Source organism: Rhinoderma darwinii, chromosome 10 (genome assembly GCF_050947455.1).
Source record: "Rhinoderma darwinii isolate aRhiDar2 chromosome 10, aRhiDar2.hap1, whole genome shotgun sequence".
NCBI classification, from domain to species: domain Eukaryota; kingdom Metazoa; phylum Chordata; class Amphibia; order Anura; family Rhinodermatidae; genus Rhinoderma; species Rhinoderma darwinii.
Window position 1 is genome coordinate 3,379,112 of NC_134696.1, and position 23,819 is coordinate 3,402,930.

General features: G+C 40.7%; 1 protein-coding gene across 5 annotated transcripts in view; it reads left to right on the forward strand.

The window, feature by feature from the left end:
• Positions 1-23,819, forward strand: part of KIRREL3 (kirre like nephrin family adhesion molecule 3) — a 614,569-nt gene that overhangs the window by 419,179 nt on the left and 171,571 nt on the right. For 3 of the 5 annotated variants that reach the window (XM_075839163.1, XM_075839162.1, XM_075839164.1), the window contains exon 2: positions 1,859-1,915. The exons of 1 other annotated variant lie outside the window; for it this stretch is intronic. In XM_075839163.1, coding sequence (XP_075695278.1) covers positions 1,859-1,915 — 57 coding nt within the window. Of the gene's footprint in view, positions 1-154; positions 232-1,858; positions 1,916-23,819 lie in introns of those variants that run through there. One more of the 5 variants, XM_075839160.1, reaches the window with a different exon arrangement.

Here is a 23,819-nt window from a genome sequence, read left to right on the forward strand (position 1 = left end):
CAGGTTTCGTGAGGCGTGTCCGCTGCGGGAATCCTGCAGGGAAAAAAAAGTTTAGACTTACCCCGGCCGTAGTTTAAGCGACGCATCTCTCTCTTCTGAACGTAGCCCCGCCTCCTGGGATGACGCTGTAGACCATGTGACCGCTGCAGCAGTCACATGGGATGAAACGTCATGACAGGAGGCCGGGCTGCGCTAATAATAGAGGATCGCGTCACCAGGGCTACGGCCGGGGTAAGTCTAAACTTTTTTATAAATTTAAAAAAGTGCCTTTTTTTTTTTTTCTCATTTGTGATTTTTGCGGCAGAACCGCAGCATTTCTGCAACAGAGGAGCAGCGATTCCACAGAATACATTGACATGCGACTGCAGTCACACTGCAGGTCCATTATTTTTGCAGCGTGTGGATGAGATTTGTTCAAATCTCATCCACTCTGCTGCGACTGTGATACGCTGCGGATTATCCACAATAAAATGTGTTGCATAAAATCCGCAGCGTTCATGCCTAGTGTGTCCCTACCCTAAGGCCGGATTTACACAAGCGTGTGCTTTTTGCGCGCGCAAAAACGTGGCGTTTTGCGCTTGCAAAAGGTCCATAACAGCTCCGTGTGTCAGCAGCGTATGATGCGCGGTTGCGTGATTTTCGCGCAGCCGCCATCATTATGACACTCTGTTTGTATGTTTGTAGCTCGTGGTGCATTTCTGTTTTCATTCATAGTTTATACGGCTGCGGAAGTGCTGGGCGGGATTTTCACGCACCCATTGACTTCAAGAAAAAGCAGCACGTCCTTTCTTGCCGCGGTTCTGCCTCTGACCTCCCATCGAAATCAATGGGAGGCAGAAAATGCATTTTTCGCTGCGTTTTCTGTCTGCTGTCCTCAATCGCCGTGGGCAAAAAACGCGGCAAGATAGTGTGGGCAGGTCAAAATCTGCCTCAAAATTCGGTGCGCGGTTCCAGGCGGTCGCCGGTGCGCATGCGCGGGAGTTTGCGGGTGCGCATGATCGGTCGCACAGGCGGCGGTGTTTGACGGCCCCCATGCTACCCAGGGCCGCCATCAGGGGGGTATTAGGGGTACTGATGTGAGAGGCCCGGCCAAACCTAATTGAAAGGGGGGCCCGCAGCTCATGACATTCTTTTGGTGAAAAAAACGGGCCCCATTGCAGGGGCCTGTTTTTTTTCTACCAAAGGCAAGTCGCGGCAGTTTGCCGGGCCCCCCTTTCAATTAGGTTTGGCCGGGCCTCTCACATCAGTACCCATAATACCCCCCCTGATGGCGGCCCTGGGTATCATGATATAGTACTGGACGGAGTACCGTTAACAGGCGGTGCCACGGTAGGGGGGCCCAGAAAATGTAGCTGTAGGGGGCCCTGAAATTCCTGATGGCGGCCCTGCATGTACTGATACATTGTAGCAAACTATCACATCAGGAGATGTGTTCAGCTCACTGAGGATTGCCTAGACTGGGTACATTATACCAAAGAGGACTGTTTCCATTCACTGACACCAAACACAAATCCAGAGTGATTGAAGCGCAAAGTATATTTTACTCAGAGTATTTCCTCCACTGGATACAATTGTAGCAAACCCATCAGCTGTGAGAAGTATTAGGTCAGGATGGCTTTTTTAGCCTTTGAATATAATCAATAATGTTTCCATTCATCAACAGCAAGCAGAGAGCTTGGAAATAGTGAGAAATTGAAACACAAAGTCCATTAGAAAGTTGCAGAGCTTTTCACTCTACAATGTTTGGGCTTCATTTACAGACCTGACTCCCCGTCTACTGTATGTGTGTGCGATGTGATGTGCACTGCTGATATTTGTTACTATGGACTTCATTAATCCATTTGTCTTTCTTTTTCAGATTTTGGTCCGGCCCTGGGATTTATGTCAAAGGACAAGTTCCGCAAGATGTCTGAAAGTGAGTTCCCGTCTATCTTCCTCCTTTGCTCGCCCCTCCCCCATCTTTTCGCTCATCCAGCCGCGTCTTTAGTCATTTTCAGACCAAAATTACAGCAATTTTGACAAACTTCATTTTTATGTGTTAATTTCAGCAAACGCCGAGCAAAACTCTTTAGATGAATGTTGACTTGGCTTCCAGACAGGGAACAGACAGTTTTACGTCTTCTAAATTTAAAAATTGACAAGAATCTTCTTTCCCAAGAACTTTATCCGAATAAACAACCTCCGAGCGTCAGCGAGAACTTCCAGACGTGTTATATTATATATAAGACCCTTCAGAGAACATGAAAAGTTGTTTGTAGTTTATTTTTTATCAGTGGTTTGAGCTAATAGGCCTGATACTTGTAGCTCCTCTGTCCCTATGACAACACTTCCTGAGCTGTTCTCTGGAGGTTCAGCCTTGTCATAGGGACATTTCTCTAAATCACCATCCACATAAATGTGTACAGACATACACGCACGGCCACTATCCCAGCTGGATGAGATGTGAGCACAGTAAGAAGGATAATTATTATACGTTGAGTTGAGTTCTAAATGTAAACTGTCTATAATGTTGAGCAAATTTGTAAAAACGTTATGCTCATCTTATACTTTCCTTCTACTCCAGTTACATCCAGAGCAGCATTTAGCTTTCCCCTATACTTCACTACTGCCCCATGCTGGTTCACTATCTATACATAGCGTGTACTGCATTCTTGGAGATGTAGTGTTATACCATTTACCGGACAATACCCTCAGTATATATCCCAAAATTCATTAGCTTTGTGCTGACCCACACCTTTTATAGATTCCATGCAACTGTTGGTGACATTTTGAATGCAGCTCTGGATGTGACTGGAGTGTAACTCATGGTATAATGCAAGTTCAGTACAGAATGAGTAAATGTTTGTTACTAACCATAGTTCGTCGCTTGCACCTAGATATAATCTGTAAAGTATTGTTTCTGATTCTTATTTACCAAAGCGCTAACTAAACGTAGATGAATTATCTGGCGCTGACCTGATGGGGCCGCGTTTACCTGCGATTATCCGGGTAGGACATGTTGATTGCTGGGCCAGCGCCGGGTCTCTGCGGATCTTCCTCCTTTTCTGTGTATATTTGCGCCATACGTTTCTTGTTAATTGCATTTGTTGCCCTTGTAAATCACATAAAATACAATAACTGGTCCCCGGCTCCGTCCGCTGATGGTTCACGTAATGGCGGCATTTATCTTACTTGGACATCCCGCAGCTGAACCTCGCTGACCCTGGTGCATTATTTTGGTATCGGACATCCGTTACTGAAGTCTTCCTCCACATTCCCATTGATCCTGCGTTCATGAATTATTGGTTTGGCTGCTCCGCTGCCTGCGATTCTTCTTCTACTATCACATATAATTTATATACAGTAATATATCCGGCCTTGCTCTAAACGCTCCCATTCTCCTTAATTATCCCCTCTCTGTTATTTTCTTAGGGCAGCCTATGAGATCCGGGATGATTGCCCTTTAATAATACATTATATAGATATATTTGGCGTCCCTAAGGGTTTCTACAAGTTGCTTTTTTAACTTTCCTGACATATTACTGGTCTCACTGCCTTCCTAGAGCCAGGGGGGGGAGGGGTAGGTGCAGGGGGGGGGGGTAGGTGCACACAGTGTTATAAGTAGGGCTGATTTTCCTTTCGCAACATGTTTTTCAAGATCTGTGCTAGCTGTCAGTGAATGGGATCATTCTTGTTTATGTCTAGGGACTGAAAACCTTTAGGGTATGTTCACACGCCCTATTTATGGACGTAATTCGGGTGTTTTACGCCTCGAATTACGTCCAAAAATACGGCTCCAAACCGCCGGCAAACATCTGCCCATTGAAATCAATGGGGTTACGATGTTCTGTGCACACAGGCTTTTTTTTATGCGCCGCTGTCAAAAGACGGCGCGTAAAAAGATGCCCGCGTCAAAGAAGTGCCTGTCACTGCTTGAGACGTAATTGGAGCCGTTTTTCATTGACTCCATTGAAAAACCGCTCCAATTACGTCCGTAATTGACGCCGCGAAAAACGCGAGTACGAGCAATTACGTCTGAAATTCAGGAGCTGTTTTCGCCTGAAAACAGCTCCATAATTTCAGGCGTATTGGACGCTGCCGTGTGTGAACATACCCTTACAGATGCAATATTTCTAAATGCTAAGAGTTTGTTACATTTGTATCCAGTCTAGACAATCCTCTGTGAGATAAACAGTTTGAACTCCTGCACCTGCGCTGATACATTGTAACAAGTTTTCTGGACAGGAGAGATTTGTGCAATTGATGTGTTTAGCTCACAGAAGATTGTCTAGACGGATACATTGTACCAAACCCTCAGCAGTAAGAAGTATTAGGGCGGGTTCACACATAGCGGAATTTCACTTAAATTCCGCTGCGGACACTCCGCAGCGTTAATCCGCAGCGGAGCCGTTTCTCCATTGACTTTCACTTTAATTTAGCAGTGTTCGTTTACACGATGCGTACAATTCCGCTGCGGAGCATAGGCTGCGGAGCGGAATTTGGTGTCCGCAGCATGCTCTGTCTGTTGCGGAGCAGTGGCGGACTGGTTGCGGACTCATGGCGGAATTTCTCCATTGACTTCAATGGAGAGTCAAAATTCCGCAATGAAGTCCGCAGATCTTATGTGTGCTGCGGAGCGTATTGTTTTTACTACCATGACATTTCTTCATTCTGGCTGGACCTATGTATTTCTAGGTCTACAGCCAGACTGAGGAAGTCAATGGGGCTCCCGTAATGACGGGAGCGTTGCTAGGAGACGTCTGTAAATAGTCACTGTCCAGGGTGCTGAAAGAGTTACGCGATCGGCAGTAACTGTTTCTGCACCCGGGACAGTGACTACCGATCTCAATATACATGTATCTGTAAAAAAAAATATAAGTTCATACTTACCGAGAACTCCCTGCGTCTGTCTCCAGTCCGGCCTCCCAGGATGACGTTTCATTCTAAGTGACGGCTGCAGCCAATCACAGGCCAAGCACAGGCTGCAGCGGTCACATGGACTGGAGCGTCATCCAGGGAGGTCGGGCCGGATGCCGAAAGAGGGACGCGTCACCAAGACAACGGGCGGTAAGTATGAATTTCTTTGACTTTCACTAGGGAAAGTGCTGTCCCTTCTCTCTATCCTGCACTGAATAGGGAGAAGAGAAGCACTTTTCCTGCAGTCCGCAGCGGCCAGTCCGCATCAATTTTCTGCACATTTTGTGCAGATCCGCTGCAGAATCTGCAACGCAGATTCTGTGCGGCATTGATGCGGACAGTTGCGGAGGAATTCCGCCATGTGTGGTCATGCCCTTACACCTGTAAAAGTTTCCAGCTCCTGGATTTAAACCAGAATGTTGCCATTCACTGACAGGCAAGAAGAGATCTTGAAGAATTGAAACACAAAGTATATCAGAAAGGTTAAGATTCTCTTGAATACATATAATCTATTTGCTCAGCTTCTTGTAGTTTGTATTTCAGGTCACACTATTAAAATACTATAACAATTCAGATTTATATGGGGCCCCCCTAGTAACGGCTGCCATTAGTGATTGTCACCCTGTAATAGAGCAAGGCGACTCCGAATCTGAGAAGACTCCACACCATTATTTTAAAGGGGTTCCCCTCTTTGGACAGTCCCTCTTTGTTAAGGCCCTTTTACTTGGGCCAATTATCGGACAAACGCTCGTTTATAGAACGCTCCTTCCCGATAATTGTCCTGTGTAACAAGGCAACGATCAGCAGATAAACGAGCGCCAATCAACCAGCGGTCTCGCTGATCGGCGCTCGTTTATACGGCCCAGGACGAGCTGTGTATGAGGACCTTTAGAAGAGCCCCTCAATGATAAGTTATAATCTATGGAAGAACCCCGGAACAAGTGTTTAAGTCCTCTACAGCGCCACCACAGGGAAAATGAAGCATTGCACCATTCACTTTGTAATCAATGGAGTGTGTAATATACAGACGGACCTCCAGGGTGAGAGACGCTCTTTGTAGCCGCCCTGCCTAGGAAACGTCCCCTCTATGAACTCAGAATTCCCTAATAGATTGTATAAGAATGGATTTTCTAAACCCGACGAGCCCATAAGGAGCCGTGATTGTAAGAACACAAAACAACACAATGTCACTTTGTTCCATGTGTGATACGTGCTGATACATAATGTATATACACCTGGTATACGGCATCGCAGCTCCGTTAACCAAGATGTTCGCTCTGTTAAATATTTAATATCAATCACATCAAAGTGAGGTCAATTATGCACAACAGACTGACCCATAAATGATTCATGCAGTGATCCATTGTATCCGTCCAGCCGCTTATCTGTCTGCCGATGCTGCTCGTCATTGTCTTTCTATCCACAGGTGAGGATGCTGAACTCGGCCGGCCTCATAAGGGTTAAATGTCCATCCCCCTTCGTGGGACCTTCCGCCTGTAATTTCCGGCATGTTCTCTTGCGTTTCTCTCAGTTTTCAGACATGTGAAATGACATCAATTTCTGTAACTAGTCTCCCCTCCCCCATATTCTTCGCTGTATCAATCACAAAAGTTTGGCGTCCGTCTCTTATCAGTCGGATCCACCAAGTCAATTAGAGCATTTTTTTTCTTCCGCCGGTCTCTGACATCTCCTTATTTTGCGCCCCTCATAAGGGGTTTACTTGGCGACTCCTGGTAATCGGTGTTAAGTGCGAGTCTTTTCATATCCAGCGCGGCGCTTTATCAAACCTCGGCTAATAGGCTATTTTAGTAACCAAATTGATCCTGCACGGGAGAGGATTCATCGCAGGTTCCTTTACCTTTTAATGGTTCAACAGGGGATTCGTGCCCGCTGTAATATTTCTACAAAGCTTTTCCCATCTCTGAACGCTCAATTTGTGAACGTCTCCTGATAGTCCATTAAAGACCAGAACAAAAATCTCCTTAGACACATTATCACTCCTCAGCACTTTGCTGCCCCGTAATAAAACACATCACATCTCTGTATTATCCCAATATATCAGTCCACAGCTCCCTGTTCTTATAATAGTGTCACTGCGGGATTACCGGGCATGGCGTATACACAGGTGCGCAGAGCAATGAAGACTACACAATGTCCGTGTGTTATCCATCCCTGCTCGAAATATAGGATAGAGAGGTGAAGCAGAGGGGAGAAGTATAACTACAACTTAAAACATAGATAGATACTGAGATACAAATCCCTTGTATAGACATAGAGTTACATGATAACATCATGCTGTCTGCAGTCACCACTAGGGGGAGCTCACTATATACAGCTATATACAGCTCCCATAGAGTTACATGATAACATTCTGCTGCCTGCAGCCACCACTAGGACGAGCTCACTACATGCATATATATATATATATATATATACAGCTCCCATAGAGTTACATGATAATATTCTGCTGCCTACAGCAACCACTAGGGGGAGCTCACTGCATACATATATATACAGCTTCCATAGAGTTACATGATAATATTCTGCTGCCTGCAGTCACCACTAGGGGGAGCTCACAAAATACATATATAAAAAGCTCCCGTAGTTACACAATGACATTCTGCAGCCACCACTAGGGGGAGCTCACTACATACAGATATATACAGCTCCCATAGAGTTACATGATAACATTCTGCTGCCTGCAGTCACCACTAGGGGGAGCTCACTACATACAGATATATACAGCTCCCATAGAGTTACATGATAACATTCTGCTGCCTGCAGACACCACTAGGGGGAGCTCACTGCATACAGATATATATACAGCTCCCACAGTTACACTATGACATTCTGCAGCCACCACTAGAGGGAGCTCACTACATACAGATATATACAGCTCCCATAGAGTTACATGATAACATTCTGCTGCCTGCAGCCACCAATAGAGGGAGCTCAATTCAATAATACAACCATGTAGTTAGTTCCCCCTAGTGGTGACAGCAGACAGTTAGAATTTACAGATTTAATTTGCGGTCTGTGCGGGTGGTTTGGAGCTTTGTATCTGAAACATAGAGCTCGGGTTCACTTAAAGTCACATGATACAACTGTACAATTTGAGCTACACAGCGACCCCGGTGTGTATCATTGTCACTGATAGCTGAAGTCAAAATACGCAGCACAATTTAACCCCCTTTGCCTTGTCCACTGAATCTGTTCTGTTATGTGATACCATTTGTTCCTATAGCACCAGTCTCCGCGCCCATCAGACTGTAGCCCCGGTCGGAGGCATAGACTGATGGTTATATCGGTGCGATGTATATTATATCGGCTGTGGCTCTTGCACCAGGTGTTTTTTTTTTAGTCTGATATTCCTGACCCTGAAGCATGAAGAATGTTACCGGCTGTCACTTCACCGTATCCGTTTATATTATATTTCTTACATTTGGGTCCTTTTAATATAAATGTTTCTGCAGCAGCGTCACGGTAAAGCCGGCTCTGCGACCGCGGCCGGCATAAAAGCATTGGTCTCAGATTGCCAGAGCCGCACTGAGCTTAAATGATCTATTCAAGCTCATTTATAAGAATGTGCCAAGCAAGGGAGGTGGCACTAATGGCTTAAACCCATCGATTCGCCCTGTGGTGCCTTTATCCCTGAGAGACGTTTGGCTTTTCCTCCCTCGCCCCCCGTCCCCCTCCGTTTTTCTCACCTCTCTGCAATCTATCACTGACTGCAACAACGTAGCACTGAGTGCAATGCTGAAAAAGCAATCCATTGCCTTCAATCAATTTGTGATTGAAATGTGACATTTGGATAGAAGTTTTGCAAAAAAAAAAAAATCTATGGCGGTCTGATGTTCTCTGTGAAAAAGGCTTTAACTTCTGAGAAAATACAAACTCAGCTCGAGGGATGTTTTAGAGAATTATACCGTGCGATTAACCCTTCATCCTACGAAAATCACTTGCAAAGGGTAGCAAAAAAGAAAACCACATAGGTTTGAAAGCTGTTTAATGCAGCTCTAGATGTGAATGGTGTATAAGAAACGATCAGCAAAGTCATTGAACATGTTGGTTTAAATTGTAAAATCTTCATAAAGTGTACTCTAGTCACATCCAGAGCTGCATTCACGTTGAGGGTATGTTCACACGGCCAAATTACGGACAAAATTAGGGCGTTTTACGCCTGGAATTACGTCCGAAATTACGCCTTGAAAGCGTTGACAAACATCTGCCCATTGAAAGTAATGGGCTGACGTTTGTCTGTTCACACGAAGCGTATATTTACGCGTCGCTGTCAAAAGACGGCGCGTAAATAGACGCCCGCGCCAAAGAAGTGTCCTGTCACTTCTTCATACGTAAATAGAGCCGTTTTCCATGGAAAACCAGCTCCAGTTACGTCCGTAATAAACGCGGCGTTCAAGCGCCTGCACATGCCGTTACGGCTGAAATGACGGGGCTGTTTTCTCCTGGAAACAGCCCCGTAATTTCGGCCGTTACGGACGCTGCCGTGTGAACATACCCTTATTATTCTGTCTTCTTTGATGTTAGGCTTTTTAGCGGTGGGTTATCACGTCCTACCATTCATGTCACATTACCACAGTACTGCATTGTCCATGGAATCTTTATATAGGAGCAGTATTATAGTAGTTATATTCTTGTATATAGGGGCAGTATTATAGTAGTTATATTCTTGTATATAGGGGGCAGTATTATAGTAGTTATATTCTTGTATATAGGGGCAGTATTATAGTAGTTATATTCTTGTATATAGGGGGCAGTATTATAGTAGTTATATTCTTGTATATAGGGGGCAGTATTATAGTAGTTATATTCTTGTATATAGGTGGCAGTATTATAGTAGTTATATTCTTGTATATAGGAGCAGTATTATAGTAGTTATATTCTTGTATATAGGAGCAGTATTATAGTAGTTATATTCTTGTATATAGGGGCAGTATTATAGTAGTTATATTCTTGTATATAGGGGGCAGTATTATAGTAGTTATATTCTTGTATATAGGAGCAGTATTATAGTAGTTATATTCTTGTATATAGGAGCAGTGTTATAGTAGTTATATTCTTGTATATAGGGGGCAGTATTATAGTAGTTATATTCTTGTATATAGGAGTATTATAGTAGTTATATTCTTGTATATAGGGGCAGTATTATAGTAGTTATATTCTTATATATAGGGAGCAGTATTATAGTAGTTATATTCTTGTATATAGGGGGCAGTGTTATAGTAGTTATATTCTTGTATATAGGGGGCAGTATTATAGTAGTTATATTCTTGTATATAGGGGGCAGTATTATAGTAGTTCTATTCTTGTATATAGGGGGCAGTATTATAGTAGTTATATTCTTGTATATAGGGGGCAGTATTATAGTAGTTATATTCTTGTATATAGGGGCAGTATTATAGTAGTTATATTCTTGTATATAGGAGCAGTATTATAGTAGTTATATTCTTGTATATAGGAGCAGTATTATAGTAGTTATATTCTTGTATATAGGGGTAGTATTATAGTAGTTATGTTCTTGTATATAGGGGGCAGTATTATAGTAGTTATATTCTTGTATATAGGGGGCAGTATTATAGTAGTTATAGTCTTGTATATAGGAGTATTATAGTAGTTATATTCTTGTATATAGGGGGCAGTATTATAGTAGTTATATTTTTGTATATAGGAGCAGTATTATAGTAGTTATATTCTTGTATATAGGGGCAGTATTATAGCAGTTATATTCTTGTATATAGGGGGCAGTATTATAGTAGTTATATTCTTGTATATAGGAGCAGTATTATAGTAGTTATATTCTTGTATATAGGGGGCAGTATTATAGTAGTTATATTCTTGTATATAGGGAGCAGTATTATAGTAGTTATAGTCTTGTATATTGGGGCAGTATTATAGTAGTTATATTCTTGTATATAGGGGGCAGTATTATAGTAGTTATATTCTTGTATATAGGAGCAGTATTATAGCAGTTATATTCTTGTATATAGGAGCAGTATTATAGCAGTTATATTCTTGTATATAGGGGCAGTATTATAGTAGTTATATTCTTGTATATAGGGGGCAGTATTATAGTAGTTATATTCTTGTATATAGGGGCAGTATTATAGTAGTTATATTCTTGTATATAGGAGTATTATAGTAGTTATATTCTTGTATATAGGGGGCAGTTTTATAGTAGTTATATTTTTGTATATAGGAGCAGTATTATAGTAGCTATATTCTTGTATATAGGGGCAGTATTATAGCAGTTATATTCTTCTATATAGGGGGCAGTATTATAGTAGTTATATTCTTGTATATAGGGGCAGTATTATAGTAGTTATATTCTTGTATATAGGAGCAGTATTATAGTAGTTATATTCTTGTATATAGGGGGCAGTATTATAGTAGTTATATTCTTGTATATAGGGGCAGTATTATAGTAGTTATATACTTGTATATAGGGGGCTGTATTATAGTAGTTATATTCTTGTATATAGGAGCAGTATTATAGTAGTTATATTCTTGTATATAGGGGGCAGTATTATAGTAGTTATATTCTTGTATATAGGGGCAGTATTATAGTAGTTATATTCTTGTATATAGGGGGCAGTATTATAGCAGTTATATTCTTGTATATAGGGGCAGTTTTATAGTAGTTATATTCTTGTATATAGGGGGCAGTATAAGGGCATGTTCACACGTGGCGGATTTCCTCCGCAACTGTCCGCATCAATGCCGCACAGAATCTGCGTTGCAGATTCTGCTGCGGATCTGCACAAAATGTGCAGTAAATTGATGCGGACTAGCTGCTGCGGACTGCGGTAAAAGTAATTCCCTTCTCCCTATCAGTGCAGGATAGAGAGAAGGGACAGCACTTTCCCTTGTGAAAGTCAAAGAAATTCATACTTACCGGCCGTTGTCTTGGTGACGCGTCCCTCCTTCGGCATCCAGCCCGACCTCCCTGGATGACGCGGCAGTCCATGTGACCGCTGCAGCCTGTTATTGGCCTGTGATTGGCTGCAGCCGTCACTTAGACTGAAACGTCATCCTGGGAGGCCGGACTGGAGACAGAAGCAGGGAGTTCTCGGTAAGTATGAACTTCTATTTTTTTTGACAGGTTGCTGTATATTGGGATCGGTAGTCACTGTCCCGGGTGCAGAAACAGTTACTGCCGATCGCTTAACTCTTTCAGCACCCTGGACAGTGACTATTTACTGACGTCTCCTAGCAACGCTCCCGTCATTACGGGAGCCCCATTGACTTCCTCAGTCTGGCTGTAGACCTAGAAATACATAGGTCCAGCCAGAATGAAGAAATGTCAAGTTAAAAAAGCAAAACGGATCCGCAGCACACATAACATGTGCATGACAGCTGCGGACTTCATTGCGGAAATTAGAATCTCCATTGAAGTCAATGGAGAAATTCCGCCATGAGTCCGCAACCAGTCCGCCACTGCTCCGCAACAGACAGAGCATGCTGCGGACACCAAATTCCGCTCCGCAGCCTATGCTCCGCAGCGGAATTTTACGTATCGTCTAAACGAACACTGCTAAATTAAAGTGGAAGTCAATGGAGAAACGGCTCCGCTGCGGATTAACGCTGCGGAGTGTCCGCAGCGGAATTTAAGTGAAATTCCACCACGTGTGAACCCAGCCTTATAGTAGTTATATTCTTGTATATAGGGGGCAGTATTATAGTAGTTATATTCTTGTATATAGGAGTATTATAGTAGTAATATTCTTGTATATAGGGGCAGTATTATAGTAGTTATATTCTTGTATATAGGGGGCAGTATTATAGTAGTTATATTCTTGCATATAGGGGGCAGTATTATAGTAGTTATATTCTTGTATATAGGGAGCAGTATTATAGTAGTTATATTCTTGTATATAGGAGCAGTATTATAGTAGTTATATTCTTGTATATAGGAGCAGTATTATAGTAGTTATATTCTTGTATATAGGGGCAGTATTATAGCAGTTATATTCTTGTATATAGGGGCAGTATTATAGCAGTTATATTCTTGTATATAGGGGGCAGTATTATAGTAGTTATATTCTTGTATATAGGAGCAGTATTATAGTAGTTATATTCTTGTATATAGGGGGCAGTGTTATAGTAGTTATATTCTTGTATATAGGGGGCAGTATTATAGTAGTTATATTCTTGTATATAGGGGGCAGTATTATAGTAGTTCTATTCTTGTATATAGGGGGCAGTATTATAGTAGTTATATTCTTGTATATAGGGGGCAGTATTATAGTAGTTATATTCTTGTATATAGGGGCAGTATTATAGTAGTTATATTCTTGTATATAGGAGCAGTATTATAGTAGTTATATTCTTGTATATAGGAGCAGTATTATAGTAGTTATATTCTTGTATATAGGGGTAGTATTATAGTAGTTATGTTCTTGTATATAGGGGGCAGTATTATAGTAGTTATATTCTTGTATATAGGGGGCAGTATTATAGTAGTTATAGTCTTGTATATAGGAGTATTATAGTAGTTATATTCTTGTATATAGGGGGCAGTATTATAGTAGTTATATTTTTGTATATAGGAGCAGTATTATAGTAGTTATATTCTTGTATATAGGGGCAGTATTATAGCAGTTATATTCTTGTATATAGGGGGCAGTATTATAGTAGTTATATTCTTGTATATAGGAGCAGTATTATAGTAGTTATATTCTTGTATATAGGGGGCAGTATTATAGTAGTTATATTCTTGTATATAGGGAGCAGTATTATAGTAGTTATAGTCTTGTATATTGGGGCAGTATTATAGTAGTTATATTCTTGTATATAGGGGGCAGTATTATAGTAGTTATATTCTTGTATATAGGAGCAGTATTATAGCAGTTATATTCTTGTATATAGGAGCAGTATTATAGCAGTTATATTCTTGTATATAGGGGCAGTATTATAGTAGTTATATTCTTGTATATAGGGGGCAGTATTATAGTAGTTATATTCTTGTATATAGGGGCAGTATTATAGTAGTTATATTCTTGTATATAGGAGTATTATAGTAGTTATATTCTTGTATATAGGGGGCAGTTTTATAGTAGTTATATTTTTGTATATAGGAGCAGTATTATAGTAGCTATATTCTTGTATATAGGGGCAGTATTATAGCAGTTATATTCTTCTATATAGGGGGCAGTATTATAGTAGTTATATTCTTGTATATAGGGGCAGTATTATAGTAGTTATATTCTTGTATATAGGAGCAGTATTATAGTAGTTATATTCTTGTATATAGGGGGCAGTATTATAGTAGTTATATTCTTGTATATAGGGGCAGTATTATAGTAGTTATATACTTGTATATAGGGGGCTGTATTATAGTAGTTATATTCTTGTATATAGGAGCAGTATTATAGTAGTTATATTCTTGTATATAGGGGGCAGTATTATAGTAGTTATATTCTTGTATATAGGGGCAGTATTATAGTAGTTATATTCTTGTATATAGGGGGCAGTATTATAGCAGTTATATTCTTGTATATAGGGGCAGTTTTATAGTAGTTATATTCTTGTATATAGGGGGCAGTATAAGGGCATGTTCACACGTGGCGGATTTCCTCCGCAACTGTCCGCATCAATGCCGCACAGAATCTGCGTTGCAGATTCTGCTGCGGATCTGCACAAAATGTGCAGTAAATTGATGCGGACTAGCTGCTGCGGACTGCGGTAAAAGTAATTCCCTTCTCCCTATCAGTGCAGGATAGAGAGAAGGGACAGCACTTTCCCTTGTGAAAGTCAAAGAAATTCATACTTACCGGCCGTTGTCTTGGTGACGCGTCCCTCCTTCGGCATCCAGCCCGACCTCCCTGGATGACGCGGCAGTCCATGTGACCGCTGCAGCCTGTTATTGGCCTGTGATTGGCTGCAGCCGTCACTTAGACTGAAACGTCATCCTGGGAGGCCGGACTGGAGACAGAAGCAGGGAGTTCTCGGTAAGTATGAACTTCTATTTTTTTTGACAGGTTGCTGTATATTGGGATCGGTAGTCACTGTCCCGGGTGCAGAAACAGTTACTGCCGATCGCTTAACTCTTTCAGCACCCTGGACAGTGACTATTTACTGACGTCTCCTAGCAACGCTCCCGTCATTACGGGAGCCCCATTGACTTCCTCAGTCTGGCTGTAGACCTAGAAATACATAGGTCCAGCCAGAATGAAGAAATGTCAAGTTAAAAAAGCAAAACGGATCCGCAGCACACATAACATGTGCATGACAGCTGCGGACTTCATTGCGGAAATTAGAATCTCCATTGAAGTCAATGGAGAAATTCCGCCATGAGTCCGCAACCAGTCCGCCACTGCTCCGCAACAGACAGAGCATGCTGCGGACACCAAATTCCGCTCCGCAGCCTATGCTCCGCAGCGGAATTTTACGTATCGTCTAAACGAACACTGCTAAATTAAAGTGGAAGTCAATGGAGAAACGGCTCCGCTGCGGATTAACGCTGCGGAGTGTCCGCAGCGGAATTTAAGTGAAATTCCACCACGTGTGAACCCAGCCTTATAGTAGTTATATTCTTGTATATAGGGGGCAGTATTATAGTAGTTATATTCTTGTATATAGGAGTATTATAGTAGTAATATTCTTGTATATAGGGGCAGTATTATAGTAGTTATATTCTTGTATATAGGGGGCAGTATTATAGTAGTTATATTCTTGCATATAGGGGGCAGTATTATAGTAGTTATATTCTTGTATATAGGGAGCAGTATTATAGTAGTTATATTCTTGTATATAGGAGCAGTATTATAGTAGTTATATTCTTGTATATAGGAGCAGTATTATAGTAGTTATATTCTTGTATATAGGGGCAGTATTATAGCAGTTATATTCTTGTATATAGGGGCAGTATTATAGCAGTTATATTCTTGTATATAGGGGGCAGTATTATAGTAGTTATATTCTTGTATATAGGAGCAGTATTATAGTAGTTATATTCTTGTATATAGGGGGCAGTATTATAGTAGTTATGTTCTTGTACATAGGGGGCAGTATTATAGTAGTTATATTCTTGTATATAGGGGGCAGTATTATAGTAGTTATATTCTTGTATATAGGGGGCAGTATTATAGTAGTTATATTCTTGTATATAGGGGGCAGTATTATAGTAGTTATATTCTTGTATATAGGAGCAGTCTTATAGTAGTTATATTCTTGCATATAGGGGCAGTATTATAGTAGTTATATTCTTGTATATAGGGGGTAGTATTATAGTAGTTATATTCTTGTATATAGGGGCAGTATTATAGTAGTTATATTCTTGTATATAGGGGCAGTATTATAGTAGTTATATTCTTGTATATAGGGAGCAGTGTTATAGTAGTTATATTCTTGTATATAGGGGCAGTATTATTGTAGTTATATTCTTGTGTATAGGAGGCAGTATTATAGTAGTTATATTCTTGTATATAGGGGGCAGTATTATAGTAGTTATATTCTTGTATATAGGAGCAGTATTATAGTAGTTATATTCTTGTATATAGGAGCAGTATTATAGTAGTTATATTGTTGTATATAGGAGCAGTGTTATAGTAGTTATATTCTTGTATATAGGGGCAGTATTATTGTAGTTATATTCTTGTATATAGGAGGCAGTATTATAGTAGTTATATTCTTGTATATAGGGGGCAGTATTATAGTAGTTATATTCTTGTATATAGGAGCAGTATTATAGTAGTTATATTCTTGTATATAGGAGCAGTATTATAGTAGTTATATTCTTGTTTATAGGAGCAGTATTATAGTAGTTATATTCTTATATATAGGGGCAGTATTATAGTAGTTATATTCTTGTATATAGGGACAGTATTATAGTAGTTATATTCTTGTATATAGGGAGCAGTGTTATAGTAGTTATATTCTTGTATATAGGGGCAGTATTATTGTAGTTATATTCTTGTATATAGGAGGCAGTATTATAGTAGTTATATTCTTGTATATAGGGGGCAGTATTATAGTAGTTATATTCTTGTATATAGGAGCAGTATTATAGTAGTTATATTCTTGTTTATAGGAGCAGTATTATAGTAGTTATATTCTTGTACATAGGGGGCAGTATTATAGTAGTTATATTCTTGTATATAGAGAGCAGTATTATAGTAGTTATATTCTTGTATATAGGAGCAGTATTATAGTAGTTATATTCTTGTATATAGAGGGCAGTATTATAGTAGTTATATTCTTGTATATAGGGGGCAGTATTATAATAGTTATATTCTTGTATATAGGGGCAGTATTATAGTAGTTATATTCTTGTATATAGGGGGCAGTATTATAGTAGTTATATTCTTGTATATAGGGGGCCGTATTATAGTAGTTATATTCTTGTATATAGGAGCAGTATTATGGTAGTTATATTCTTGTATATAGGGGCAGTATTATAGTAGTTATATTCTTGTATATAGGAGCAGTATTATAGTAGTTATATTATTGTATATAGGGGGCAGTATTATAGTAGTTATATTCTTGTATATAGAAGCAGTATTATAGTAGTTATATTCTTGTATATAGGGGGCAGTATTATAGTAGTTATATTCTTGTATATAGGAGCAGTATTATAGTAGCTATATTCTTGTATATAGGGGGCAGTATTACAGTAGTTATATTCTTGTATATAGGGGGCAGTATTATAGTAGTTATATTCTTGTATATAGGGGGCAGTATTACAGTAGTTATATTCTTGTATATAGGGGGCAGTATTATAGTAGTTATATTCTTGTATATAGGGGCAGTATTATAGTAGTTATATTCTTGTATATAGGGGCAGTATTATAGTAGTTATATTCTTGTATATAGGGGTCAGTATTATAGTAGTTATATTCTTGTATATAGGAGCAGTATTATAGTAGTTATATTCTTGTATATAGAGGCAGTATTATTGTAGTTATATTCTTGTATATAGGGGCACTATTATAGTAGTTATATTCTTGTATATAGGGGGCAGTATTATAGTAGTTATATTCTTGTATACAGGAGCAGTATTATAGTAGTTATATTCTTGTATATAGGGGCAGTATTATAGTAGTTATATTCTTGTTTATAGGAGCAGTATTATAGTAGTTATATTCTTGTATATAGAAGCAGTATTATAGTAGTTATATTCTTGTATATAGGGGGCAGTATTATAGTAGTTATATTCTTGTATATAGGGGGCAATATTATAGTAGTTATATTCTTGTATATAGGGGGCAGTATTATAGTAGTTATATTCTTGTATATAGGAGCAGTATTATAGTAGTTATATTCTTGTATATAGGGGGCAATATTATAGTAGTTATATTCTTGTATATAGGGGGCAGTAGTATAGTAGTAATAGAATTGTGCATTTATAGTAATAATATTCTCTTCAGTTTATTAGGACAACAGCTGAGAGAATTGTTCTTCTATCTCCGCAGCCCATACACTGCATAATGCTCATCAGCAGCAGGGGGCGACACTGAGTACAGGAGAATGCTTTTCCAATGTCTAAGAGAATTTGAAATCTGTGCTCTGTTCTGAGACATAATGGGAGAGACTATCAGAATAAAAAGAAATGTAGTAAAACTGCGCTATAGAAATGTATTTTTCATGTAGAATTATTGTATCATTTCTGTTAATATTAACTGTAACATGGCTTTCATACTGCCCCTGGTGTTTGCTCTTGGTAGCACAAGAATGTCTTTATTATAAGATTTGGAGACATGTGGTGAGTCCTTTGGGCTGGTCCTGGCAGTGATTCTCAGTGTTTAGCGAGCATCATGCAAACAGTTTTGGAGTCTTTTGGCTTCCGACCACTAAAAGACTGGAGGGAGCTGTGAAGCACAAAGATGTCAAACTGCTCATTACCCACCTGTCTGTGTTCTCAGCGAGCTGTGCGGACAGAGCTCTGTGCTTTTAACCCACTCATTGACACTCAGGAGCTCAGCCCTAACGGATGGGAGAACGCCAATAAAGTGTAATATCCCATAGGAGCCACTAAGTTATTTGCTTTTTATGTAGACAGCTTAGTTAGGGCCACCCGGAAAGAATAGTGACAGAAAGTGACACCACTGCCAGTTTGTTTTAGCGATCGGTAGAAGTCACAGTGGCCCGGACCCCTCTGATCAGGCATTGATGGCATATACTGGCTATGCCTGAACCTGGGAGATTAGGATGAACAGACTTGTAGTTTCCAGAGAGCAATATATATAAATGATCTAACCCCTGTGATTCTCGTCATTAGACTGCGCTATATGAGACCTCCTAGAATAATGCTTTAATACTCCTTGCTGCGGATTTTCTGTCCGGATTTGCGGGAGGAAAATCTGTATCGTATCAAAGTAGCAGCAAAGTGGATGACATTTTGAAAATCGTATTCACACGCTGCGGAGAACTTTAGTGCAGTATCTGACGTGCAGGTGCAAATCGTTTTTTTAATCCGCAGCATTTAATATATGCTGCGGAGAGATTTCGTATTTGTCGCAGATTTTCCTTATTGAGTTCAATGTGGAAGTGAAAATCTGCAACAAAATCAAATGTTGCAATTTTTGCTGCAGAACAGTTTCTTATTCGCAGCAAAAATCGCAATTAAAAAACAAAACAAAACATCAAAGCCCAGTTTCCACTTTAAAATCCACAAAAGACTCTACTCGCCTCCCCTCGCACTCCCACAGCGACACGTCTCTGCGCTTTCGTCTGGTTTCTGTGCACAAGACTTTTTGGGATGTTATTTTGTGATATGTGACCACGGCAGCGAATCACAGGCTGCACCATCGCATGAGACGAGACGTCATTCGTGGAGGCCGGCTGCACAGAGACGAGCTGGGGAAGCAGCGACTCATTGCCACAGGAGCGCCAAAAAAGGTGAGTATGGTCTTATTCTAAATTTTATTTTATCCCCTCTGCTCGCAAATTCAGCTAAAAATCTGGGCAAATTAGATGTGATTTGGATTTTCGGCCAGAATTCCCTGCGGAATATGGAACGGTTTTGAAATTTCTACAGCAAATCCGCCCCATGTGCTAAGGCTGAATGCACACGTTGCGTATTTTGCTGCGGAAGATACGCAGGAAACGTCATTTTTTTCCGGTGCCGTTTTTACGCTTTACGGTGTAAATCGCAGTGTTTTCATTCTGCGGGTTTTGCTACGTATTTCTGCAGAATTAGGAAGATAGAATTCACAAGCGGAACCGCAGGATAAATTGACATGCCGCGGTTTTGAAAATACGCACCGCGGATCAATTTACGCCCCGATAACTACTGCTGCGTTTGCAGGCTGCCTATGCCGGTACTGTATTACTTTGCGGTTTTGCCGCACGCAAATACTTGCGGCAAAAACTGACATAATACGCATGGTGTGCATTCAGACTGAAGGTGCGCACACACATTAAACAAAATTCGCCCGATCCCGATGATTTTGGTGGAATCGGCTAAAGATCTTATTTGTATAGGGGTCTCCTGACTCTCCCTCGATGGCACATATTGGGGGAAGTGGTTTATTCCCTTCATCCCAATGATATGAACATGCATAGGCCGAGCTTGTATATGGCGGAGTCGGGAAGAATAACTCAGCTGAATGAGCGTTCATAAGACAAGTATTTTATGTCGATCGCCTCCTAAAGTTCTGCTCTATTGCACCTGAATAATCTTGACAGATAATTTCTTCTTATAAACATCCACATGAGAATTAATAATGACCCTGATTAGACGTCTTATTCACGGACTACAGCGAAGATGGAATATTATACGCAGCTGATCCCCCTTATTGATCAGATTCTCCATCTTGTTAAGATGCGAACTACACTCGAGCCGCGGAGAAGACGACAATCACTTATAACTAGTGACAGTCCAGTCTTCTGCTTTACTGATCTGGTATTGATCCAAAGAGCCGTTATCAGCCATTAGAGTCCAGCCTGTTGGCGCTGTCAGATCTACTATATCACAAGAAGGTTTTTAGAAGTCGCCGGTGCTGGGATGGGAGATATATCTGGTCTTTGAGACGTAAGAAGTCTTCCAGTTCTTTGTATATAGAACTTGCTCAATCTGTAGCGAAAAGTTCTGCAATAGACTTTTTGGGGGAAATTTATGAATCGACAATAATATGCAACTTTTTGGAATTTTGCAATAAGTTGCAAATATGGCGGGCACAATAATGGGGCAGGGTTTAGTGGGGCCTCCCGCAGACCAACAGATTTGCCATCATTTGAAGGCTTATGAGGGTTCTGTGTCATGTAAATGAGCTGGATATAAGGCCGCACTCTATACGGCTACATATCTGTGAATTTTTCCCCCTGCTGCCATATGTTACGCGGGAACGTTTCGGTTCGCCTGCATTTGCAGAACAAGGGACGGAAGATCAAGAGCGCTTCTGTGATTTAGGCATCTACACCACAAAGGCCAACTGCTCGACTTTCCAAACAAATCTGCCCACAACGATGTTGAATGACCATATATACAGATCAAGAGCGTCTCCCTCACGACTGATGTTCAGAATCAAACGCTGCGTTAACTTATTGTGTTCTCTGCTAGAACGGAGTCTGCATTTCCCTAATGAGACGCGTATAATCTTTGCATCCTCGTGAAATGATCTTACGTGGGACATTGAAAAGCTCATGTGCCGACTGCAACAGAACATCTGTTAATGCATTCGTGGACGCAGTGATAGGTTCTCCAGGTAAATCTGTCCAGTGATGGTATTTACGGAGATTTCTGATTATAAAGGGTTCATGCCCATCCTGCTCTGAAATAGTTTACAAATACTCCGGAATATAAGGTTACTCTATATTGCCACCTGTTGGTTGTAACTGCAATTGCAGGGAGTTCATTTTCCAAGTATTATTGGGACCGCCAATGCTCAGAAATTCAGAACTGTTGGACATGTGCGTCTCGGCTAATCAGCGGCTCCAGGTTGATGTTGAAGTCTCCAGGGGTAAGAACACACGGGGCGGCAGCCGAAGCGTCCGAACCCACGCCCCCATGCGGTGGCGAATGGCCCTTTGAATAACCGCGAACTCGTGTGGCCATTTGACACCGCATGGGGATGTGGTTCCGGTCGTGCCGACAGCCGCCCCGTGTGTTCTTGTTCTAAGTTCATCCTCCTGCGCTACTTAATTTATTATAATTCCTTTGATGACGAGATTGTAACAGAAAGAAATTGCTGCGATTTTATGTTACGGCTTTATTGCCGCACATTTAAGGACATGGCGTTTACTTATTCTGCCAGTCGGTGATGGCTTTGGTTCCACATATACGTCTGCGATGCGTAAAAAAAAAAATCGTGATTAGTAATTGTGCAATTCCTGCCCGTTCCAGCAACGTTCCCGCCAGCGCAGGGATAGCGATCACTTCTGCATAGAAACAAACCAGCAATGCAAAACTCTGCCATTTTATGGGAGCGAGACCGGCACGTTCCATTTTATGGAGTCACATCAATTTTTACCATGTGATGGATTATGGAGAAAGGTTAATTGTGGAACAGATCTGAATATCTGCAACAACAAAAAATTCTAATTAGTCATTGTTAAGTTTCAATCGCGCTGAGCTGCAAACTGCATACGGCGAACAATTCTGAAGACGATGACAATTATTAGACTGATGATGAACATACAAAATGAGATGACTTTTTAAAGTTTCCCCTCCCCCGCCACATACATTGTAAGACTTTCTCAATTACTCATTTCTCTCTTATGTATAAGTTACTACTCATTAGAAGTTGCAGTAAATGACCGAGTACTACACGTGTTCTTAATATTGTAATATACAAAAATCCTCTCCTCCTGTCGCACTCTTGGTCTGTTACCAAATCCATAACTGCACCAGTGAGATTAAATGGTGCTGGCCGGTACCTCCCGGATAGACCTGATGCCCAGTTTAAGGCCAGGGATTAAAAAGGACTGCTATTCATTTGGAAGACGGGGTTATGAGCATAAAGACCTCGGTACATGATCTGCTATAAGTATATAGTTCTATGGTTATAATATGTATCATTATATTTTATTAGTAGAAAGTAACAAATGCTACAAATCCCTTGTTTACTAAATATCCATTTATTATATTTTGTATCTTATTGAACATTTATTAAAAAAAAAGAAAATAAGCAAAGTTGTAACTTCTTTTGATCTCGATAGTTTTATCTTCCATTACTAGTATTCAGGCCATTCCTCCGGCCGGGAGACGTCTCGTCTTCAGGATACATTACCCAATTGCGGCATCCCCAACCTCCAGCAACGTTCTCCAGGTTTTCAGAGACGAGCCCTGGACATCTGCCAGGCGTAGCTAGAAGAGGAATGAAATCGCAATCAGTGATTGATGTGCCTGGCAAGAGATTTTATGGGTTTGGGCCGCAGTAAGCACCTTGCACTCATTGTCAATTTACAACTAAAAATAGTCTGTGGTTAGAGAAGACATAAAATCTGCCACTGTTTACGGTGCAGGGTGCCCGCGGGAGGATGTGGATGGGCGGGAAGCCTGGGCACCGTTTTCTCACATCATTGCCAGTTCTAAAAAGCCGTGTTTCCCGCTTGCGCTGTAGTCCAGAGCCAAAGGCACTTAAGAGATGCCAGGTCGTAGCCGAGAGGTCGTGTTACCACAGGCTGGATCTAAGGAGGGGCCATTCAGACTCCAGCTCCAATGGACGTTACCCATTCGGAACATAGATCCATAAATTCCATATTATAAATGTTTCATATTTCATTTATATTTAATATACTTTTGTTTTCGTAGGGTTTTTATTCTAACAGCAGGGGGCACCGTGACACCAGAGCACAGAGAGATCTTCAAAAAGTTGACCTAATCTTCTAAACTACAATGTGCACCGCTCTGTGGACCCTCATAAATGTTCATGATCGGGAATTGGCATCAATCAGAGCCACGTGGGATTAGAACGTTGTGGCGGCCTGTATAGAGCGACGTTGCTCCGCGTTGACCTTTCATGACC